Raw genomic sequence first — 22,789 nt, 5'->3', positions numbered from 1 at the left:
GTGCACATTTGGCCAAAGAAAGCAAATGAAGACTATCTGTCATTTTCATGATGCACTTTAATAACATCAACATAATGTGGAATATTAGATTAGGTTGATTAATCGGTCATTCATAATTAACTAGTGATAATGTTCTACACTAATTTGTCCGCGTCTCTAAGGTACTAAATTACATCAATGCACATCCATTTCCTTGCTTTGGAAAAAAAAAAAAAGAGCTGAGATGCTATTCTCAAAGCCGCTCTGACCACTCCGGGCGAAGGCCGGTCAATTGCAGAGAACCGTGTTTTCAGATGGGAGCGGGGTTAGGATCTGCTTTCCAGAAATTGCATTATGGCCAACTTTTCCCCCCCGCACGCGGGCTCTTTTAGGGAAGTGAATCCGGAGAACGTGTGCCATTTAAAAATCTTTAGAGGGGGGCAGCGAAAGGGCTGCTGAGGGCTGAGCGTGGCCTGCAGCGACCGGCTCGAAGCAGGCGTTCTCTCAGAAGCCACACGGCGGTTTCGTTCAAGTGCACAGACCGCCGAGCCCAGCAGATGTGCCGCGCTCCGGGGGGCGCACGCACAGCGCCGCCTCTCCAGGCAGCTAGTCTTTGAGCACAATTATAGATTCATTTTATTTATGGGGGTTCCTCCGTGCTGTTTTTGTTCCTTTTTTTATGTAGGGGCTTGGGGTTAAGGCTATGCAAAGATCTAATTGTAGGAAATATAATAGTTTGCTCTCGGTTCCCCTGGGTCATGTTAGTATCTCTTAAAAACCAATGGCTGAAGAGAGATAATGGAATTCTGAGCAGTAAATTGGGGGTTGTAAACAAATTATTTCCCCTATAATCAGATTATGTGATCCTGATGATTAAATCTGAACATGAATCATTGGTCATATGTGGGCAAATTAAACTGATTATTATTTGGAAATGAAAATCTCCTTTGGCCAGGATGCCGTCTCTCCTTTCTCTAATGCCAGCTTGCCAATAGCTGCCTAAAGACCGCACTGCAAATTGAGATAAATGACACAATTATTGAGCATTCAGAAGTGGAAGATCATAACTTCTCCCTGAAAGGTGCAAGGGTGAGATAGGGGTGGTGACAATTAAGGCTGGGGATTGTTGTGGAGGCTGTTGTTGGCCATTATGCAAACAGACAATGGCTTCGAAGCATTGTTTCTGAGCCCCGTGCGGGGAGCCGCTGCAGGCCCGGCGCGGGAAGGGAGATGTGTTTACATTTACACTGCTTGCTCATTCAAATATGATTAATGTTCTATAAAGCAGGGCCTTAATCGAAGCTGATGTTGTCAAACAATAACTAAATAGGGAAATAAACGACTCCATCATGCTCTTTCCTCAGAAGCAGGCGAACTGTCAGTGCAAAGTCATTAAAATATGATAATGAAAAATAGCTCAATTAAATGTTGTCATAGCTGTGACCTTCATTCAATTAAGACGCAAGAAAGTGTCTGCATTTTGCTTTGCATTTAACTGCCCTAAATTTAGAATATAGATAAAATCATTATTCAACAGTTGCTGATATGTGCAATTAAAAGCCAACGAGATTTAAAAAGAGAGAAAGCAGGACCGAGAAAGGAGGCTGAAATTCGGGGCGGGTGGGCTGGCAGGGCTCAGCCTCCAGACCAGGCCAGGCAGCTGCAGGAGGAGGGGACGCCCTGGGAACAGGAGGGAGTGTGATGGAGCCTTGTTCTTTAAGCTGGGAATTGTCTCCGGGAGAAGGGACCGGTTTTGCAGGAAGGAGTGAGAGCAGCGGGCCTCAGTGACCTCTGGAAACACCTGGCCAGGGCGCTCTCCTGCACATGCAGCCTCGGCTTCCAAGGCTTCAAGGGTCCCACACCGCCTCTAAGGAGGCCCTTAGAGCAGGCAGATCCTTATTCCCTGCCTCTCAGCCTGAGGGTGGCAGAGATGGTAACACCAGCTAACGCTGACCCAGTGATGGGTTGCTCTTTGCCAGGTACTGAGCCCAGTGTTTTTGTACATCTGTTGTCGCCTAATAACGCTGAGGTGGCCACTATTATTACCTGATCTGGGTCATGGCTCCTGGCCAAGCCACTGGGTTTCGAGTTGTGGATCTGCCGCTTATCCCCTGAACGACCTTGAGCAAGCTACCTGACCTCTGTGCTTAGTTTTCTCACCTGTGACGTGGAGACGGTGGGCTGTCTCCTCATAGACTGCAGTGGACCCTGGACAAGATGCCAGGGTTCATAGTTCTAAACCAGAAAGGACTCAAGAGTCAGTGTGTCCAGTGGGCCACTGCTCACACACTTGCCATCATGTGCAAGAGGTGATTTCAGGGATCATCGCATGTGTGAGGCACACACTCAGGTGCTCAGGGCAACCAGCTGGAAGTGCCAATGGGTATAGTTGACAAGAAAACCCCAAGCAGTGCTTTATAAATAGCTTCATAATAACCACCTCTCCAGGAAATAATTGTACTCACACATTGAGAATTCCCACAAAACAACACTTCCCCTTGGCTCTGGGCATGCATTTGGATGCTTTCTGTGACTTCCCACTCCGGAAGGGATGCTCGTCAGTGCCCTCTGCACTGACCTGGCCGTTGTCGGTCTGCGGCTGCAGCTCAGGGCGCTGCTTTGGCCGATGACCTTGAGGCCAGGGGAGTGGACCAGGAGGGCTGGGCACGGAGGCCGGGCGTGGTGCTGTGTCTGACCTGCCTCTGCTGGGTGTGCTTTCCGATCGGGGATGCAGGTTTGGTTCCAGAACCGAAGGGCCAAGTGGAGGAAAACAGAGAGAGGGTCCTCCGACCAGGAGCCGGGAGCCAAGGAGTCCATGGCAGAGGTGTCGTCACCCCCAGTGAGAAATGTCAATTCCCCACCCCCTGGGGACCAGGCCCGGAGCAAGAAGGAGGCCCTGGAGGCCCAGCAGAGGTGAGGCTGGCGGGACCCCGGGGCCTGCGGGCTGCCCGGTGGGCGCTCAGGGTCGGTTGGGAGCTCATTGCTTTTCCTTCTCTGCCAGCCTGGGGCGAACTGTGGCTCCCACAGGACCCTTCTTCCCCTCCTGCCTGCCGGGGACCCTGCTGAACACGGCCACGTACGCCCAGGCCCTGTCCCACGTCGCGTCCCTGAAAGGTGAGTGGCTCTGCGGGCTGGGAGCCTGGTGACAGTCTACCCACCTGCTTTCTCCACGAGCTCGTGCTTGCGCCTGGGCTGGTACAGCGCCCGCCTCCTACCCGTCATGCAGGGTCTGTTCCCACACGCCATCTCGGCTGTGTTCCCTGTGGCCCGAGGACTAGGTGGCTGTCTCAGGATCACTGCGTCTGACGGGGCTCGTCTGAGGGGTGCTCTGAGCTCATAGATTCTCCTGGGCACATCCTAGGCGAGGCTTACAGGCCCCTCTGCGTCCTTCCGTCCGTCTGTCCATCCGTGGAGCCTGCACCTCTGCCCCAGGAGCTCCTGCTGCCTGAGGCTCTCCCTGTCAGATTGGCTTTCTTATCAGTGGCTGCTGTTGTCTGAGTGTGGAAGCCACTCGGGTGATCTGTCAGGTCCGGAGAGGGGAACCCTGTGGGCTGTCCCTCGGAATTTCTGGGCCCCCCGTGGATGAGGGGCCCCCAAACCTCCTCCTCCTGTAACGGGTCAGGCTGCTGTGCGCCAGGAGCAGGGCTGGGCCCAGAGAGGGTGGGGGGTCCGTGTTAGTGTTCCCCTGGGGCCTTGCCTGTCACAGGGTCCGGAAGGTGGGGGTCCGGGGCAACTCTAGGCTTCTTCCTGATAATAGGGTGGGGCAGCTCTTCCCCCACCCCCCTGAGGTGTCCCCAGCTGGTTCTTGGTTAGACTCGGGGGGATGAAGGAGGGCGTGATGGAGCCTCCACGGAGTGTCCTGAAGGAAAAGAAAGGCATTCTGGGATAGGGAACAACAGCACATGCAGAGATGCTGGGCGGGAGGGAGGTGTGTTGGGGGTGGAAAACCAGGCTTTTCTGGAGGATGGCTGGTATGTTGGGTGCCCATGGGAGGTGCCTGGCGCGGCCTGAGCTTGAAGACCCCAATGCCATGCTCCTGGGTTTGGACTTTCCACTGTGGGAGGTGGAGCCCCAAAGCCCGGAGCCACCTCTGGGCGGTCAGGGAGCTGGCACGAGGGGATGAGGCTCAGCGCCATCCAACCCCCTAGCGCTTCCTGCAGCGACTGTGACTGGTTCTCGGTGGCCACATGGAGCCCCCAAGAGGGACTTGGGGATCAGATGGGAATAAATCTGGAGTTTTATTTGAATCTTTCCATCTTTCACATGTTGCCTCCAAGTCTTTGGGGCCAAACTGGCAAACCCTGGGTAGGACCAGCCTGAGGCTGCTGCTCATTTGTGAGGAGTTTTCTCCCTCCCGCCCCCTCTCTGCTTTCTGTTTCCTTCTTCCAAGTGTCCTCTTGGATATGTAGCTCCTATGGGCCTGCCCTCCCCGCCACGTCCCTGCCCGGCTGCCCTGACCCCTCAGCACTGGCCACTCCCAGTTGGCCCCCTTAGCAGCCGGCCTGGCCTCTGGTTGGCTAAGCCCTGTTGGGAGGGAGGAAAGCCAGCTTCTGTGCTCTGCCAGCCAGCCCGGTGATTTTGAGTTCAGTTTGCCTTCATAGAAAGGACCCCCAGCGAGGGCCTGGGGCCGCAGGTAGCTCTGGGAGCATGGCTGCAGCTGGTGGCTGCTGCATTCTGCAAGGCCGACCCCAGGGGGCCTCCAGAAGGGCTGCTCTGAGCTGGGAGTCCCAGTGCCTCTGGGGCTGCCCTCAGCACAGCGCGTCAGGCCCCGTAGGCCCCGGAGAGGAGCTTGGGGACCAGCCTCCGCCTCGGCCCTGGGGAGAAGTGTGCGCCTGCGGTCAGGTTTGAAGCACCCCTGCGGTTAACGCTCAGTGGTTTTGGGGAGCATGAGTAAGAGGGGCTGGGCCCACGATGGCTTTCTGACCTTGCAGCCATATCTTCTCACTCCCCCAAGCTACAGAAACCAAGTTCATAGCCCAAATGGGGCCCAAGAGACCACCAACCCCAAGTTCCTAGGGCCTAGCTCAGTGCCAGGGTCTCTGGGCTGTAAGCAGCCTCCCTCACCTCAACTGTCCCCTCAGGTGGCTGACCCAAGCTCTCCTCTGGCCTGAGCATCCCAGGGGCTGCTGGGCACCGAGGGGCGGCCCTAGCAGCTGGAGGACTCCCTGCAGAGGGTGCGAGAGGCCCCCTCTGGGCTCCCAAGCCCACTGTTCCTTTCTAAAGAGAAGCTGAGGCTCAGGGAGGTGAAGGTACTTGCTCACAAGCCTCTAATTCAGCCAGTCTCCCTCTGTAGTCTGGCTTCTCTACGTTCCCCCACGCCAGTCAGTCATTCCCTCCCCTGCCGCACTGCTGGTAGGGGCCAGTGAGGAAGCTCTGAGCCCACGGCTCTGAGGCTTCCGGGACTGCCCGGGGCCAGGCCAGTGTGAGCTGAGTACCACAGCCCTCCCAGCTGAGATTCCAGCCCGCTGCTCCAGGCCCGAGCAGCTTGCAAATGACAGAAGAAAGACGTCAAAGTGATTTTCAGCTTCAAGAACCAAACCAGTGCCGTCTCCTTCCTCGGGCTGAGGGGTCCCAGTGGGCCACCTAGTCCTGCACTGAAGTCAGCAAGTGTCCCGGGAAGGCCTCAGCCGCACCTGGCCTCGCTCCAGCGCTGCTCCCTGAGGCGCAGGCCTGTCCTCGGCTCGAGGACCCGGCCTGGGGAGCGTTCTGTGTAGTTACATGTTAAAGGCCTCTGCGCTGGGGTTCTGGCTTTCAGGCTCTGGGCACTGAGTGACAGGTGTGCGGTCCCTGCCCGGGACGTGCCGAGAGCCTCCGGAAGTGTCTGCGCATGGCTGGGCGTCCCCAGTGCGGTGCTCAGAGGTGCTGCTGGCAGTGACCCGGAGGCCGCTGGGTCCTTTAGCGTTTTATGGGAACTCAAACTCACTTGCCTAGAATGGGCTCTGGAAAGAGGGGTGCCTTTGGAATACGGGCAGACAGGGCAGCTCGGTGCTGATGTTGCACAGGTCCCTGGCCTCTGAGTGCACAGCTGCTGCATGGTGATGCAAGCCCCGCCTCCCCACGAGTGGGCGGGCAGGCTGGGCCCCTGAGCTCACCTCCTGACCTCAGCCCTGCCCCGAACATGCAGGGACCTGGCTCTGCCTTTCAGTGTTTAGGTCTCGGGGGGGAAAGTGCCCAGAAAAGGTGAAGGCAGCAGCCACTTTGCTGGGAATCGCACACATCGAGCGAGTGGTGAGGAACTGAACCATGGTTTCTTACAAACTAGCGACTGGTTTTGATTCCTTGGAGATACCTGTTTCAAGTAGAGGCCTGAGGTTTGGCGGCATTCGGAGAGCTGGGGAACCAAGATCGGCCTGGGAATTGCCCTGTGCTTGGACAATCCGCCCAGCTTAGAAAGGCCCAGCACATGCCGCAGCTCCACTCGGTGCTTAGAGACGTGGCCTGGCACTGTGACTGCGTGTGGGGCTGTGCTCTGTCTGAGATGTCCATGCCAGTGTGGTTGTCTGTGTGCCAACGGAGGTGTCTGCATAGGTCAGACACTCCCAGAGGCTCTCTGTGGGGCCACAGAGAAGGGCAGGGGGTGGGGTTGGCACTCTTGATGAACAGGAGGGCATGGCCGGGTGGCTGGTCAAGCAGAGTGTGCCCACATGGGGGAGGGTGGCAGACTAGCCTCCATGCTCTGCTGCACAGGCTCCCAGATGGGCATCAGACTGCCCATCAGGAAGTGGGCAGCTACTTTGTCAGGCCAGGAACCGGCCTGTTGGGGCCAGAGCAGGGCAATAGAAAGCCAGGCATTTGTGGGGCTTCCTCCTTCAGTTACCCTTTCCTCACCCAGCGGCCACTAGCAGTGTCAGGCAGGGACTCGGTGGCTGCCTGTGTGAATCCTCCTTCATCCTCTAGCCTCGTGTGCCTGAGTGAGGCACTGGCTCTCTGCCTCTGCTTCCTCTTCTGATGTCATGGGTCTGCGCTCGGAGGGCTGAGTGGGCGGCAGGAGTTAGAACAGCTTAGGGCAGGTGTGCACATGCGCACTCAGCCAGGTTCCTCCGCTCTCGCTGCTGAGTGACTGGGTCCCCTCACCTTCAAAGGACCCGATGAACTGTCTGCTCCTCCCAAACGTCTCCCATTTCTCTGAACTTCATTGCCGCTGACATCACCCTTTTCTTACAGCCCATTGCTCCAACGTTTCCTCCCGGCCAGGCACCCACCTCTCCCTGGCTCTCCAGGCTGCAGGGGGCTGTGCACTCTGGGCTGGAAGGGAAGACTCGCCTGGTCAGGGGGCAGCTAGTGTGCTCCCTGAGTGAGGGGAGTGCCAGGGAGACTGCATAAAAGGCAGCAGGACCGGCCCCCTGGCGGGAGGTTTGCATGACAATAATGGGGTCCAGACAAAAAGCCTCAGCCGCGCAGAGACTTTTCCTGGCTGACTTCATGGCCAGCCTGTGCTCACAATTCATTAAGGCAGAGCAGGCTGTTAATGGCCGAGGGAGGTGCTGGGGTTTGCTCAGGGGAAGTGCTGACCGCAGGATGGCGGTGTGTGGGGGCGGGAGAGCGGAGCCTGCTCTCCATACATTCAGCGCCTGGAAGCTGGGAGTCGGAGAGCTGGGTGTGAGATGGACACTGATTGCAAGCCGGGGGAGAGCTCTCAGAGCTCACTCAGCCCGCGCTCCAATGCAGGGTCACAGCCCCGCTCTGGAGCTGGGCGGAGGCCTTGCCACTGCAGGCTTTCCCGAAGCAGAGCAGGCAGGAGGGGTGGGCAGGCTGCTGGGCCAGTTGGACATGTGGGGGCGCCCCGTTCCTGCTGTGGCTCCCTGGAGTTAGGCCAGAACAACAGCAGCAGCAGAGCAAGAGACTCAGGCCTGACCCCCCTTTTCTCTCCCCCCACCCCTCCCTCTCCTGGATGGGGGAGGCAGCTCCAGCTGTCCCAAATGAGGGCTGGGCTGGGAGGAGCTGGAGGCACTTGGCATTCTGGTCATACCTGCCCTGCATGGCTGAACTCGGCCAGTCCAGGCCTTGGTGTCTGAGGGACTGAGGGATGTGTATGGACAAGGGTCTGGCCATGGCCTTCCTGAGAGCAAGGCCCCTTCATTAGCCCAGAACATGCCCTCCCTTTGTGAGATTGGCCTCGGCCTCCTGGCCTGGGTAAGGGGTCTGGGTTCTGAGACTGCCAGGGCTTTATTGGCCAATCAGCATTCACCCTCCAAGGCTAGTCTCTGCTGAGCCCCGAAAGCTCTCCACACTCCCATTCCTCTTTAACCACTTTCCCTTTGTGTTGTGATTTTGTGAAAAGCACAATTTGTAAAAAGTGTTGTATTGTGAAATACAATGGTCATTAGGAACATTCCATAGAACACATTAATGATTAAGAAAGGATTCGTGAATGAATGATTTTAAGCACCTATGGAACCACCCTCGGGGACTTTGTCTGTACCCCGAAACCCCTTTCTACTCGTATCACCTTCCTTCCCCTAAATGAAACCCTTTGCTAACTTTTATGGTCACAGAGCTTTGCCAACCTCCTAAGCAGGCTTTCTGAAACATCATTGTTTAATCTTGACATATTACATATGTAATATGTATATAATATACATATAACATACAGTATGTATATTTCACGTCTGGCCTCTTTGGCTCAGCATATGCTTGTGAGACTTATCTATGTGATTAGGGTTAGTTATAGATTCTCTGTGATATTCTATGTACAAGATCGATCGTCTCTAAAGACAGTGCTCGCTTCCCAGTCGTTTCCTTCCTGCCTGACTGTGCCTGCCGGACCTCTAGCGCAGCGTTGAATGGAAGTGGTGGTAACAGTCATCTTTGCTTTACTCCATGTTTTATAAAGTCTCATTGAGATGTAATTCACATAACATACCATTAACGTGTGTGACTCAGTGGTTTTTTGGACGTCTAGTGAGCTGTGGAACGGTCCCTCCGATCAGCTCTGGAAAGTTTCATGTCCCATACTGTGAGCAGAGCCTCCCTGGTCCTGTGTCTCTATAGATTGTGGCATTTCATGTGAATGGGGTCAGACAGCATGTGTCTTTGTGACTAACTCTTGCCTTCTTCTTGATCTCCTGGGGTTTCCCAATTGTGTTTATTTAGAGTCGGAGTATCAACTGAAAATATTTTCTTCTTGCTTGAGCTTTATAGGAGTCTTTGTTTCATTATTATTTTTAAAAAATCATGAATATGAATCATCAAATACTTTTCTGCTGATGTTGAGATGATCACATGGTTTTTCTTTCTCAGTATATTAATACAATAAATTATATTGATTGATTTTTTTTTTTTACAAGTTAAACCACCTGTGAATTCTTGGAATAAACCTAATTAGATGTGATAAGATACCATTTTTATAGATAGTTGGGTTTTGGTTTGCTAATATTTTGTTTAAGGGTTTTGCATCTGTGATCACGAGGAAATTGTGACATATATGTTTTAAAAGTCTCCATTCCAGGTTTCTGTATTGCTTTACTTTACCCCAAAATTTAACACGAAGCAGTAGCAGACCTGCCCGCTGGCTTGCTATCTCTTCGCCATGAGGACTGGCTGCGTTCAGCTGGGCAGTTATGCTGCTGCTTTGCCCGGGGTCTCGTGAAGGTGGAGGTGCAGTCAGATGGCTGGTGCATAGGAGATGGAATCGTTCTGTGTCTGGTGCCTTGGCAGGGATGCTGAGAGGCTGGGAGCCCTCTGTCCGTGCACAGCAGGCCTAAGGGGAGGCCTTAGAATCTAAAAACAGTTTTAGATGGACATCTAACCGTTAGATGCTGTCTGGGCTCCAAGAGTGTAAGAGCAGAAGGTGCCAGGCCTCCTTTAGGCTCACACCCAGAACCCTGCTGCTTCTGCTGCATTCTGTTGATTGAATCGATCACAGAACCAGCCCAGACTCAGTGGAGGGGACTGCACATGGGTGTGAATACGGGGGGATGCTCCTTGGAAGGCCCTCTTTGGAGACTAACTGGCACCTGTATTAAGGATACTCCGGGTCTATGACATGGATCTAGTACACGTGGTTGAACCTACCTTACATCCCAATCCTGACCATAAAGTACTTTCAGGCAACTGGCAATGCCTGGCTCACCTCTGCCCCTGACAGAGCTTGGTGCAGAGTAAAAGGCAGAGGGATTCGGGTAAAGAAGGAAAGAAGGCCATGCTGCTGTAGGCCTGGAAGACTCTAGGTCTAGCACCCTGGCACCTCCCGGACCCTGGGACTACTGGGACCTCCTGTTCTTCCCAGCACCCCCTGAGAACCCCACTTGGCCAGAATGAACCAGCGGCTGAGCCTCTGGTAGTAAATGACACACAACCCTACCTCAGGGGCTTGCAGGCTGGGGATGGGCGTGGAGAGACCAAAGAATGCCATGCCATGCGGCATAATCACCAGAGGCAAGGAGGACACGCAGGCTGTGGGGAGCCGGGAGGAGGAGCGCTCTCTCTGTGGGAATGGGGACAGCTTCCCGTGGAGATGCTTGAGTTGGGCTTCAAGGAAGTGCAGGCCTTGTCCAGTGGGCACGGCACTCTGGACAGGGAGGGGAGCATGGGCAAAGGCATGAGGCTGGCAAGCTGGTAGGTTGAGGAAGGTTGAATGGAGCCATGCTCCTGGGAGAGGAGTATAGAGTGGCCACAGAGTCAGACCAGCCATGGCCAAGCCTTCTTCTTGCTGTAGGTTCAACGTAGGACAGACCCCGTCTCGCTGTCTGTGACATGAGGCTCGTGAGGACCCTCCCTGTAGTGCCTGTGGTCGGTGGAGTGTGTACACGCCTGGCACATCCTAAGGCCCAGTAGGTGCTGGTGGTGGTTGGCAGGACTGTGGTGAGGCCCAGAGCTCACTAGGGACCTGGTCAGACTCCGGTTGACAAGAAAAGCAGCTGGGTCAGCCCTCGCCCCTCCAAGCCTGGCTGATGTCAGGAAGACGGGTGGAGAGGGAAGAGCCGTAAGGAATCTCCTCCATGCGTGATTCCTGCTTTTCCTGGGTCCTTGGGGGTCACTGAGGCCCGGAGAAGGGACAGGACTTCCCAGATCACACTGTGTGTCTGTCGGAGGAGGACAAGCCAGAGGCCCCGGTGTCCTACCCGTAGGTATTGATTCTGCTCCTTTTACAGGCACCTGCTGTCATCCTCTGGCTTTGAAAACTGCAGCTCACTTTCCAGAAGCCATTTCCTATGGGTGCTGATGGTTTGCCCTTCCTGTTAATCAATGGGGCCAGAAGTGCAGGGAGCTGAGTGGAGGCTCTGGCCTGTGCCCAGCGGCAGGAGAAGCCGCCTGCCCATCCAGAGACTGGCTCTGCTGGAGGGAGTGGGCAGTGCTCCCTGGCGCTGCCCTGCCTGGGACACATGTCCCTGCGGCTCCTGGGGCTGTGCCCGCGTTCTTGGATCTGGGTCATTGTTGGTTTGCCCTTCAGAGACATCCAGGCTGAAATGGCAGCCTGGCACTGGCCCCGAGACTGTATCACAGCGAAGGGAATGGTTGGTGAGCCCACTCCTGTCACCGAGTTTGCTGAGCGCATGAGCAGGTGGGGGACAGGGAGTGTAGAGTGACATCTGGAATAGAGACAGGGCAGGGCTTAGCTCAAGTCACCAGATCAACCTGCCAAATTAGCAGGGTGGTTTTAGTGTTAAGAAGATTGGGTAATTTTTGTAAGAACTACAATTTTCCTTACCGTGGGATATTGAGGAAGCTGAGAACCTGGGAAAGGGCACTTTGAGGAAGTAAAACATGCCAGCTTGGTCAGGAAAGACAGCTCTCCCTTCCCCTCCAGTGCTTACTCTGCCCCAAACAGGACGCTCTAGTGTTGGGATCAGGAGTGCAGGGTGAGGATGGGCACAGGGCACTTGCAGCAAGTTTGGGAGGTGAGGTGGACACTCAATAAACTCCCAGAAAAAGGGCCATAAAAACCATCCTGCAGAGACAGCGGTGCTTCAGGGGCTCCGCGGTAGAAGCCGTCTGGAGGTGATTTGACCTTGTTGTGGTTTGGTTGTTGGTGAGCACACTAAGCCACAGCATCTATGAATCTGTGTGTAAATACTGTAGGCTTTATACCAACATTCCCATTCAATGCTCCTTGCAGACTATAAATAACCAGTATTATGACGCACAAAATGTTTGTTTATTTGTTTTACTATAAAGTGAACACGTGAGCTGCAGAACCTGGGGTAAACATCTCAAGCCCACGCACCCGCTTCCTTGCTCAGTTCTGTCCCCTCAGCTGGAAGCCAGTGTGCTGACCAGCCATGACCAGGCTGCCGCTCATGGCCCCTGTGATGAGGACGTGCCATTGGCAGAGACGAGACAGAACTAACTTAATTTTTTTCTGTCAGTCTCTGTAGTAGATCAATTAAACTGCCAAGGAGATCAAATATTTCAGACTGTATTTATTACATTAAGTATTTATGTTCAGGCCAAGCCTTTAAAGCATGATGTCATAGAGGAATGTAGGCTGATTGGATCAATTCAGCAGAATTTGCTGTAGCTTAATGGGAATCTGATTGTACGTTTTAATTTAGTGTCCAGCAGGTATTGTGTTCTCCAAACAAACAGCGCTCAGGCTGCAGAGTGGCCTGTGGCTCCCGGGGCCTGGGTGAGGGCAGGTTGGCGGGGCTGGAAGGAGGTGTGGCCTTCTGGGCCGCCACGAGCTGGGGGCTGGCTGCATCCCATGCAAACGGACTCACTGACTTCGAACCCACAGAATGGAAAGTGGGCCGAGTGTCGCTGGTGGGTTTTGCACGGTGAGCCTGCCAACAACGCCAGCGGAGGCCTCTGCAGGCCTGGAGGCTCAGACAGCCTTCGGACCCTGCCGCCTCCTCCGGACACTGCTCTCACACGGGACCACCAGTCGCAGAAAGGACACCATTTAAACGAGGGTAATATCTGGTTAGTTTAGAAAGAGTGGAAAATATAATAAAACACAAAGGAAAATATAAATATCATTCATAACCTGGTACTCAGAATCAACCACTATGAATATTTGTTTTCTTCCCATTTATCTCTAATAAATTTATGCATTTTATAACTTATTTGGAAGTTCTAAATTTTTATATAAAAAAGTTGAAATTTATAAATATTTTCTATTTTTAAATAAATTTATATATGTACAAATACGCCTATGATCCCCTGTGGATATGGTACATGGCCATACATATATGTATATCCAGATATACTATGTGTATATGTATTACCGGTATGTATTCATGGGCATGTATGTATATACACATGTATACATGTACCAAAAGGGGATCATATTAACTTACTGTTTCTGAACCTGCTTTTTAAACTTAATATTTCATTATTATTTTTTCATGGCACTAAATAGCCTCCTAGAATGTGACATTGTCATAGTTTCAGTGTGTCCTTTACCATGACTGCTACTTGGAGTCAGGTTACTGCTTTTTTTTGCTATCCACTCTGGGAATTTTCCTTGTAGCTAATTTAAATTTCAGCTCATTCATGATTATAGCTTTTTTATTGCTTAAAACAGCAGCAGCAACAACAAACTACAGCAGCAGCAACAACAAACTAAATTACTAGATCTGGAAATCTAGTAATTAAAAGGTGGAACTTAGAGTTTGTTTGGCTTACCCCTCAAGAGTCTGTTGGCAGAGTCAGTTACTCTCCTTTTGGGTCAGACAGGACAGGTTCACCCAGACCCCTGGAGCCGGGAACAGGTGGGGGCTGTGCTGGCACCTGGGGGGGCGAGGTGCTGGGAGCAGGGTGGGAGGGGGGGAGAGGAGGAAGCTCAGAACATCTGAGTTCTTCAGCTGATGGTGGAAACAAATTGGTAATGGAGCACGCTGTGACTTGTGACTTTACTTTGCCTGGGTTATAGAAATAGTAACTGTTGGAAGACTTAGTATCAGGTGTGTTGTAAAATTTCTCTCAGGTGGGGAGGCCACACTGGGGCAGACGGGGAGCAGCCAGGACTGTGAGCGGTGGGCCAGCAGCCCAGTTCACACAGCTCCTTCTGCCTCAGCTCCTGGGCCCCGATGGCATCTGTCTGTAGGCTTTGATACGGGCGACTTGGCTTTGGAGTCAACAGTTTCCAAAGTGCCTTCGTCACCGTCCCGCTGTAATACAGACAGCCCGGGCCCTCCCTCTTTGGGCCGACCCTTATTGGTCTCAGGCCCCTCCACACATCGCCTCTGTGCCGGCTCCTGCTGGGCAGCCGTGACCTCAGCCACCCTCCAGGGCCCTGCGTGCCTGCCCTCTGCTGAATGGCCCTGGTTCCTGTGCACGTTGGGCTTCTTGGCCATTACACCTCTTGGTCTATTTTCTCTGTGTTGCCCCTCAGTATGTCTGCCGTTGGCAGCCACATTGCTCTAATCGAGCGACATGTTGGAAGTGCACTCGGAAGAGTCTTCACACCCTTGGTGAGGACATGGGCAGAGGACATGGTGTGGGGTCTGGGTTTCCCGCCGCTGCCCTGGCACCGCAGAGGACAAAGCTCCCGTGTGTCTCTGGGTGTCCGTGGCGTCAGGCTGAGGGAGGTGTCTGGGCAGGAGGACACATCTGCCGATGCTATTGGTGCCGTGAGATTACGGAGAAAACAGCAACAGTTTCATAATGATCCTATTTGTGGAAATATTTTTTCCTTTGTTAAGAAGTGGTTATAGGAGTTAAGAGAGATGCTGGTTGTTGGAAGCTTTATATCTGATTGTAAGCATTGAAATTCTGAAACTCTAAGTTAAAGTTGAAGAGAACTCCACTTTGGGATTCACACTGCACTCTGAAACTCATTTTTTTTTTGTGTGTGTGTGCTTTTTTTTGTTGTTGTTGAAAGAGATTTAGAAACGTGTCCAGGGCAGACCACACTGTGCAGTGTCTCTACAGCGTCTGTCAGGGGCCTTCGGGGTGTCATGACCAGAACCACCACTCCCAGAGCGCCCGTCTCGCATGCTTGGCACACTGACCGAAAGAAAGAAACCCCTCTTCTCCTCCCTCCGTCTTTGCTTCTATCCCACCCTCCACACCAGAGAGAGAGTTGGCAGCAGTTACCTCACATCCACTGTGCCCGGGGCAACCCCGCTAAACGTCCCACTTCTTCCACTTCTCACCCATCTCCCTCCATTCTCTCCTCCCCTCCCCTTCTCTCTTTTCCCCTCCTTTCTCCCCTCTCCCCTCCCACTCTCTAGTCGGATGGTCTGACCATGACACAGGGAGAGGACTTCATCCTCCTTTTTTCCTACAGGCTCTGCCTCTGTGAAGGCAGCCACCCCCATAGGGTGTCACCGGCTCCCGGTGAAGGCACATTGACCACGTGCTCTGCTGCTGAGCCACGCTGCCTGCACAGCGGACTACTGGCAGAGGTCAGACCTCACAGCCTCCTTGACAAGTGTCATTGCATTAGAGCTGTCTCCTGTTTGCCTTTGGTCTCGTCTGTTGCGCGGATGGCCTCCCGGTCTTGCCGTCTACACTCTGATCTGCAAGTCGGCGTTCTCATCCAGGGCAGGCCAGGGCAGGGAGAAGGGGACGCCTCCGGCTCATTTGCAGCATCCTGCCCTGTGACTGCTCACCTGTGAGCATCCTGAGCTACTGGTCAGACTTGGAGTGCAGATGAGGAAAGAGGTGGCGTCTGTGAGGGGCTGTCTGCATGCAGTGTGGGTGGCCCGCGTGGGTCCGCTGTCTGCTGTGGAAACGCCCGCCCAGCCGTCCGGGTGCAGAGTCTGGGGACAGAGGCCGGGCCCAAGGATGTGTGTGAACCGGGCGACGCTCCCTTAGCCAAAGCCGCGCAGGCAGGCCAGGCGGAGGGCGTCAGCCCGTGAGGTGAGGCGGAATGTTGGGGTGAAGGACGTTCAAGGTCTTCACCCCGGGAGGAGCCCTAAAGGGGTCTTCACAGCCTTGGGTTTTCCTCCTCTTTCTGTAACCTTGACCTGTACGCTCGTTTGGTTCAGGTTTAAGAATTTATTTTATTTCGTTTTAGTTTTAATTGTGGTAAAATACACTAAGATGCAGTTTACCATCTTAACCAGCTCTAAGTGTACCTACCGTTCAACTGTATTAAGCACATGCCTCTTGCTGTGTGACCACCGCCAGCCTCCATCTCCAGACCTCTGTCATCTTCCCAAGCCCAGACCCTCCCCATCCGACCAGAGCCCCCGCCGCCCTGCTCCCCTCCCGCAGCAGCCTCTGCTTCCTCTCTCTGTGACTGCCTGGAGGTGGAATCACACAGAATCTGACATTTTCAGACTGGCTTAATTCACTTAGCATGATGATCTTGAAGTTCATCCATGTTACAACAGGCGATAGGATTTTCTTTTCTTTCTTTTTTTTTTTTAATGGCCTCATAATACTACTGGAGGCCCGATGCATGAAGATTTGTGCAAGAATAGACCTTCCTTCCCCTGGCTGCCGGCACTGGTTTCCCTCTGGCACCCGGGACCCGGGCTGCTCTGCTCTGGCTGCTGCCGCCACCCACCGGGGTGTGATCTGAGCTGCACCACAGGTCGCTGGGGACACACCCCAGTTCGCTGGGGCAGCTCACACTCCCCTCCCACCCATCTGCATGCACAGCTCCTCTTGAGAGGTCGTGATGCAGCCTCCTTGAGCCAGTCATGACTAATTTGGCTAATTTGCATAATATATACATACATACATATACATACACACACACACACACACACACACACACACACACACATATATATATATATATATATATATATATATATATATATGCTGTCTGTATAGCGCTTACAGTTTTTAACCAGTTTCCGGGTTGTTGGGTTTTTCTGGTCCTCAGTTTCCCCACCTGTCCAGTGTGGGGGTGAGCTGGAGGGTGTGCCTGGTGCCTCTCTCTCTCCCGCAGCCTCACCTCAGTTCTGTGAGTGAGTTTATTCCTCTTGCCCGCACCTGGGTTCTGCAGGCCAGCAGTGCGGCTATCGGTGGCTGCTGTGGCGTGTGACCTAGCGGGGCAGGCTGTGGACCAGGCTGTGGACCAGGGGAGGGAGCCCTGTCTTGTCCCGGTGGCACTTGATCCTGCAGGTGACACAGCCATTGGGTCTCAGACGATGTCACTCCCCCTTTGCTGCTTACATTGGAGCAAGAGGCAGCCTCAGACAGGCTGAGTGGCCCTGACTGGGGCGGATGCCCAGGGCGGAGCCTGCAGACAGCGGCCCTCCCAGGTCCCTGACAGCCTCAGCCCCGGGAGGCTCCCCTGTGACCTCCGCACCTACGAGCTCAGAGCTCCGGCTCCCGGCCCCCCGCAGCCCCTTCTCGTGTGCGGACGGCGTCTGACTCCGTCTTCCTTCTTTTTAACGCCCATTAAAATTAGTCAGGATTCTGAAATTAAAAGAAGTTCACATTCACTGCAGAAAAGTGAGACAAACCCTACAGACACAGAGGAGGAGAGCTTCAGTGTTTCTACGCCGCGCTGCTCGCTTTCTTCATGCTGTGGGTCTCCGCACGTGCGCTCCCCGGTGGGAGGGGAGTGGAGGGAAGGCAGCCTCCTTCCCCAGTCACCCTCCAGGGGGTCCCTGGCTGTGGCCGCACTGTTCCCAGCAGCGCCCTGCGGGTGGCGGTGCCTGTCAGTGTGGCTGTGTGAGAGGCCTTGGGGCTGACGCTGTCAGTTCTTTGTTTCCGCTGGAAAGGCCCAGGCTGAGGCCCGCCAGGGGTGCCGGCTTCGGGCTGGCTCTCAGAATTCCCTTAAACATCAGCTTGTGGTCTGTGTTGGTGTCTGCTGCCTGCTGCATCGGCCCGGTGGTCAAACAGGCAGGAAGTGACCGCTGCCTCTCCTCCCGTGGCACCCAGGGAAGGCCCGCGTCCTGGTCCCCTGCTGAGCGCTGTGCCCCCCCGGCAGTTCCCCGGGCACAGCCCTTACCCAGAGGGCGGCTGGGCAGTGCCACCCTCTGGGCAGTGCCACCCTGGGGCGGCCAGAGTGTGATGAGAGTCAGCAGTGGGTCTGGTTCTGCCCACACAGGCTTGGGGAGGAAGAGAAAGGGCCCACAGGTGTGTGAGGGAGGCGTGCCTGGCTGGCACAGGAGCCTGTTGGAGGAAGGGGGAGGGAGTGACAAGCGGCTGCTGTGCCGTGGCCCTGGCTGTGCTGTCCAGGCTGCCTCCTGAGGCCATTCCACAGGGGCGTGGGGCCAGGCGCCCTCCCTGCCGCCGTCCCCGCTTCCACAAACACTTCCCCGGGACTGACCCACTGCTGGGTGCTGGGGACAGAGCCACACTGACAGGCACACCCCGCAGGGCATGCAGGCGCTGCTGGGAACAGTGCCTGAGCCTCAGCCCAGCCCTCCCCCACCCCCCCATGGGGAGCCTGCAGTTTTTGGGGGGTGTGGGGGAGACAGACAACAAACAGGCCTGCAGCATTGGATTGGCTGCGCACTGCCCCCGAGGCCCGTCTGTGAAGCTGAAGGCAAGGGCTCTGAAGCAGCATAACCAGGAGCCCTGAGGAGGCTCCATGCTGGGTGAAGCCCCAGGAATGTGAGGAGAGCCTGCCAGGGTGGAGGTGTCCTCAGTCCCAGCCTGCACCCCCAGTCCCAGCCCGCACCCCCAGTCCCAGCCCTCACTCCCAGGCCCAGCCCGCCCCCCCAGTCCCAGGCGCACCTGCAGGAGGCCCCTGGGGGGAGGGGACTGTGTCCTCTTTAATGAAGGGACTCAATGGTGAAGGGCAGGCCTCTGCCTGGTGTGAGGTCAGCTCGGCCCCTTAGTGTTTAACCCAGTCTCCTCCTCTGCAAAAGAGGCTCCCGGCAGAGTCAGTCCTGGAGCTGTTGGGAGGTTGTGCCCGGAGCGGCGTTGGCCATGGTCCCCACAGCGCTCAGGGCGGGCTCGGCTGCGCCTGCGTGTGGGCCTGCCGGGAGGCCTGCAGCACCGGAGAGGGCCACGGAGGGCGGTGGTGCCCAGCACAGGAGGGTTGGAAGGCCACACAGGGTTCACCAAGCATGGGTTTTGGTCCAAAACACTCCTTTTGCAAAGCTGCTGTCCCCAAAGTCGGTGAATACTCTCAGAAAGGGCGGAGGGCCGGTGGGGCAGCAATGGAGGGACAGGCACTGAGTCCCAGTGTCCTCGGCATGGCCGTCGCGGCCCTCTCCTCTCCTGGGGAGGCCTGGCTCCGCAGCCCCTCCCCGCTGGCCGCAGGCTGAGGCTGCTTCAGCTCCTGCAGGACCACAATGGGGGCCACCTTCGACCTACCAAGGGGCTCTTAAAGTCCCTCAAATTATGTCATGTTGGCAGCTGAGTCTACCCACCCCTTCTGGGTGCAAGGTCTGTGCACCTCGGCCGCCCCACCTGCCAGTGCTGGGCCCTGGCAGCCCATGGGCAGCCCTCAGGGAGGAGGGGGTACAGCACCGCCGAGCACTGCTCAGCTCTCCCTTGGAACTCAGATGGCCAATAGGACCATGGCCAACCCCCTCCCCCTCAACACCTTCCTCTCTGTTTGTCCCCATCTTGGAAATGGCACATTCATTCGTTTATTCATTCATTCATTCAGATGCTGAGGCCCAAACCTAGGTGTCATCTGTGTCTCCTTTTCCCTTTCTCTTCTGGCAGTCTGTGAGCAACCCGCGCAGGCTCTCACCGTTGGCAAAATCCCGGGTCCGGCCCCTCCCGCCACCTCCCCGCCCGCTGGGACTGCAGGGCTGAGCAGCCTCCCCGGCCCCCGGTGCAGAGAAGCTGGAGGCTCTACTCAGAGCATCCAGGCTTCCTCTCCCTGCGGCCTTGGTGGCCCCCGACCACCGATCTGCCACCCCCTCAGCTGCAGCCTCTGGCTTTAGGCACTCCGAGCGCCCGGAGACTTGTCCCCGCCTGGCGGCTCCTGCTCTTCCCCCAGCTGTCAGGCTCTGCACACGCACACCTGTCTCCCCAACTCCCGCACTCAGGTCTCTGCCAAGCACTGTGTCCCGTTCACATAGCCACAGCCCTCGCCACCCTGCCTCGGCATCAGAGACACGGCCTCTGCATGCCCCCTCCACCAGAGGTGCTGATTAGTCCCCAGGCCGAGAGCGGGGCCAGGTGCCCGTGGGCAGTCCCTGAATAAAGGCAAGGCCGAGGACGACCAGTGGAGAGGGCCAGGCAGGGCCGGTGGGCGGGCTGGGCCAGGCAGTGGCTCTGAGACCCCATCCACACAGGACCTGTGCCAAGTGCTGGCCAAACCGGTCCCTTCAGAGGGTCTCAGCCTCAGACCACAGCGCCCGAGCGTCTCACACTCTCAGGACGTTCTTGGGCAGAAGAAATAGCCAAAGGTTCTGCTCAAAACTGGTTAGGCCTGAGTAGCTCAGTATTTGTGTCCCAACAAGTTAGTAGCCACTGGGTGGATAGTTTTTATACGTTAAAAGGAAAATAATATTCTCCTCTCATTTGTAAACAGCTACCCTGGTTTCCCAATGGGTGAGCCCAGCGGGCTCTGTGGCTTCTGTGACCTTGGAGGCCACGCCCCCTCTTATGTTCCACGTGGATTTTTGCATGGTGCTTGCAAAACAAAGGAGTCGGGGTGCTCGGGGTAAGGCTCCTCTTTGGGGGGCCTGTATAGCATCCGGCAGAGGTGGCTGGGTTTCCCCGCCTCCCACCACTAAAGTCTAACCGCGGGCCCCGGAGTTCTTAGGGTGCTTTGCACACAGTGTAGGGATGGTGGGCTTTTATCATTAGGCTCTGTGAGGTAGGTATCCCTCCATTTCACAGAAGTGGATGTTCAGGCTCAGACAAGCCCAGACCCGGCTCCGCACACAGGTGGCTGGGGAGGGCAGGTCTCTGATGCTCTGACGATCCCTTGGACGACCCGCTGGGTATCGAGTTGTGCAGCTTCCGGGCCTGAGCATTTGTGACCTGGCCCTTCAGTGTCCAGAGCTGCAGTATGGAGCAGCCCTTTGCTCCCACGCAGATCCTGGGAGACAGAACACAGACAGTGATGGCAGCCTCTTGTGCTTCCTCCCTCCAGGGGGCCCGCTGTGCTCTTGCTGTGTCCCGGACCCCATGGGGCTCTCCTTCCTCCCCCCCTACGGCTGCCAGAGCAACCGCACGGCCAGCGTGGCCGCCCTGCGCATGAAGGCTCGCGAGCACTCGGAGGCCGTCCTGCAGTCCGCCAACCTCCTGCCAGCCACCAGCAGCAGCCCGGGCCCTGCCAGCAAGCCAGCGCCCCCCGCCGGCAGCCGGGACAAGACCCCTCCGGCCACGGAACAGAGTGAGGGTGAGAAGAGCGTATGAGGGAGTGCCAGCTGGCACCCTCCCCCATCCCTGCTCCTCCCGCCTCAGCCCCGTGGAAAACAGGGAGAAGCCAGCCGCCCAGAGCCTTCTCCTGAACTCTGGAAGGGATGAGAGCACCGCTCCCTTGCTGTCTGGGGAGTGCCCTGGCGTCCTGCCAGTGGCCCGTGTGGTCCTGGCTGCTTTGGTGACAGGTCCTGATGGCACTGGTGGCACCGGAGCCGCCTCTGTGGTGGGACCTGTCGGGTTTTGTTCTGTGCCCAGAAGGCTTGGGGGGAAGTAGAGTGCTGCCCCCATCACCTTCCTGTCCATTTCCTGGACGCCATTGATGGTCTGGTCACCTCCAAGAACTGTGACACGAGATGCCCAGGGCTAAGCCTCATGCTATGAGATGGGACTGTCCTTGGTCCATTAAGAGCCAGGAAACTGCTGGAATTCCAACCAACTCTTCCCTCTACCACGCCCAGCAGCCACACCCATGTCTCCTTGAAACCTATTGGTTGTGGGATTGGATAGTCAGAAGGTGAGAAGATAGGGGCGGGGGCAGAGGCTGATGGTGCGCAACTCTCTTGGGGGACACGGCGGTTCTCACTGGGCTCTTGTGGCCAGACAGGCTGCCAACCCGGGAGCTGGGGCCGCATCCTGACCCTGAGGGCATGGCCGGTGTGGCCGCACGCTACAGGCCCTGCCATCGGGACTGGCCTCTGGGTCAGCGGACAGCAGCGCCTGGTCCAGGGAAGCTGCTCGTCCTCGGAGGGGAGAGCCCCAGGATGCCACGGACAAAGGTCGCACCGGACTGACTACCTGACCGCAGGTCCCCGGCGCACAGAGAGAGCTCTCGGGTGGTGGTTTGGTCCTTTTAACTGAAGGAGACACAGGAGGAGCCAAGATGAGGGTGCCTGGTGCAGAATGGAGCGGGCGAGGGCTCGTTCAAAAGGGCCGGACGCAGCGATCTCTGTTGGCCCAGGGTGTCCGTTTCCTCGCCTTCTCTGTGGGCAGTGGACTTGCGAGATGAAAGGGAAATGTGCAATAGCGCGGGGCCTGCTTCCCCGGCAGGCGTCTGGTCCCGGGGGGCGCGGTCTTCCACGGCTCACGGGGTGTTTCCATGCAAACCCTTCCACCATTACGACGATGATTCTCCTTTCAGTTTCCGTAGTCAAAAGGCTCCACCTTCAGATCGCCCGGCCCGCTTCTTACCCTCCCCGCCAAGCCCCCAACAATATCCCTGAGTGTGTTGTGCCTCGTCTCTGATTACTGCAAAGCGTTTGATAAAACACACGGTCTCCTCAGAAACACACACGCCCTTTTCCTGCTGTAGGTTGCTTGTTGAGTACCAAGACGAAACGGCTTGCCAAAGAGCGGCAACGGCGCTTCCATTCCGCTGTAATTACGAATGTTGGGTTGAACGATGCAAGCTCCAGCCCTTATGTACACTAACTCTTCAATCTAATTGTTTGATTAAACTCGTATTTCCTCCAGAAAGGTACATAAATAAGTGAACTGTTGAGCAAATTAAGAATACTTAACAGCATTGCATCTGAAAAGTAGTTACGCTGATTAAATTTTGTGTCCTTGAGGACTTTCAGGAAATTACTTTTGATCGTCAATAACACAATTAAGTAAACTACACACACATTAGCATGAATAATTGATAAGAAATTATGTATTACCACGAAGTACTGATTTAATA

General features: G+C 55.6%; 1 protein-coding gene across 1 annotated transcript in view; it reads left to right on the top strand.

Annotated features, from left to right (window-relative positions):
- Window positions 1–22,515, top strand: part of DRGX (dorsal root ganglia homeobox) — a 28,011-nt gene extending 5,496 nt beyond the window's left edge. The window contains exons 5-7 of the mRNA XM_084903615.1: window positions 2,714–2,892; window positions 2,981–3,093; window positions 20,837–22,515. Of these exons, the coding sequence (XP_084759741.1) occupies window positions 2,714–2,892; window positions 2,981–3,093; window positions 20,837–21,102 (558 nt within the window). The 3' untranslated portion in view covers window positions 21,103–22,515. The remainder of the gene's footprint in view (window positions 1–2,713; window positions 2,893–2,980; window positions 3,094–20,836) is intronic.
- Window positions 22,516–22,789: the final 274 nt, after the last annotated feature.

Source organism: Pipistrellus hanaki, assembly GCF_964339955.1.
Source record: "Pipistrellus hanaki genome assembly, chromosome: 14".
NCBI classification, from domain to species: Eukaryota; Metazoa; Chordata; class Mammalia; order Chiroptera; family Vespertilionidae; genus Pipistrellus; species Pipistrellus hanaki.
The sequence above is the reverse complement of the archived record's forward strand: the minus strand, read 5'-3'. Positions and strand labels throughout refer to the sequence as shown.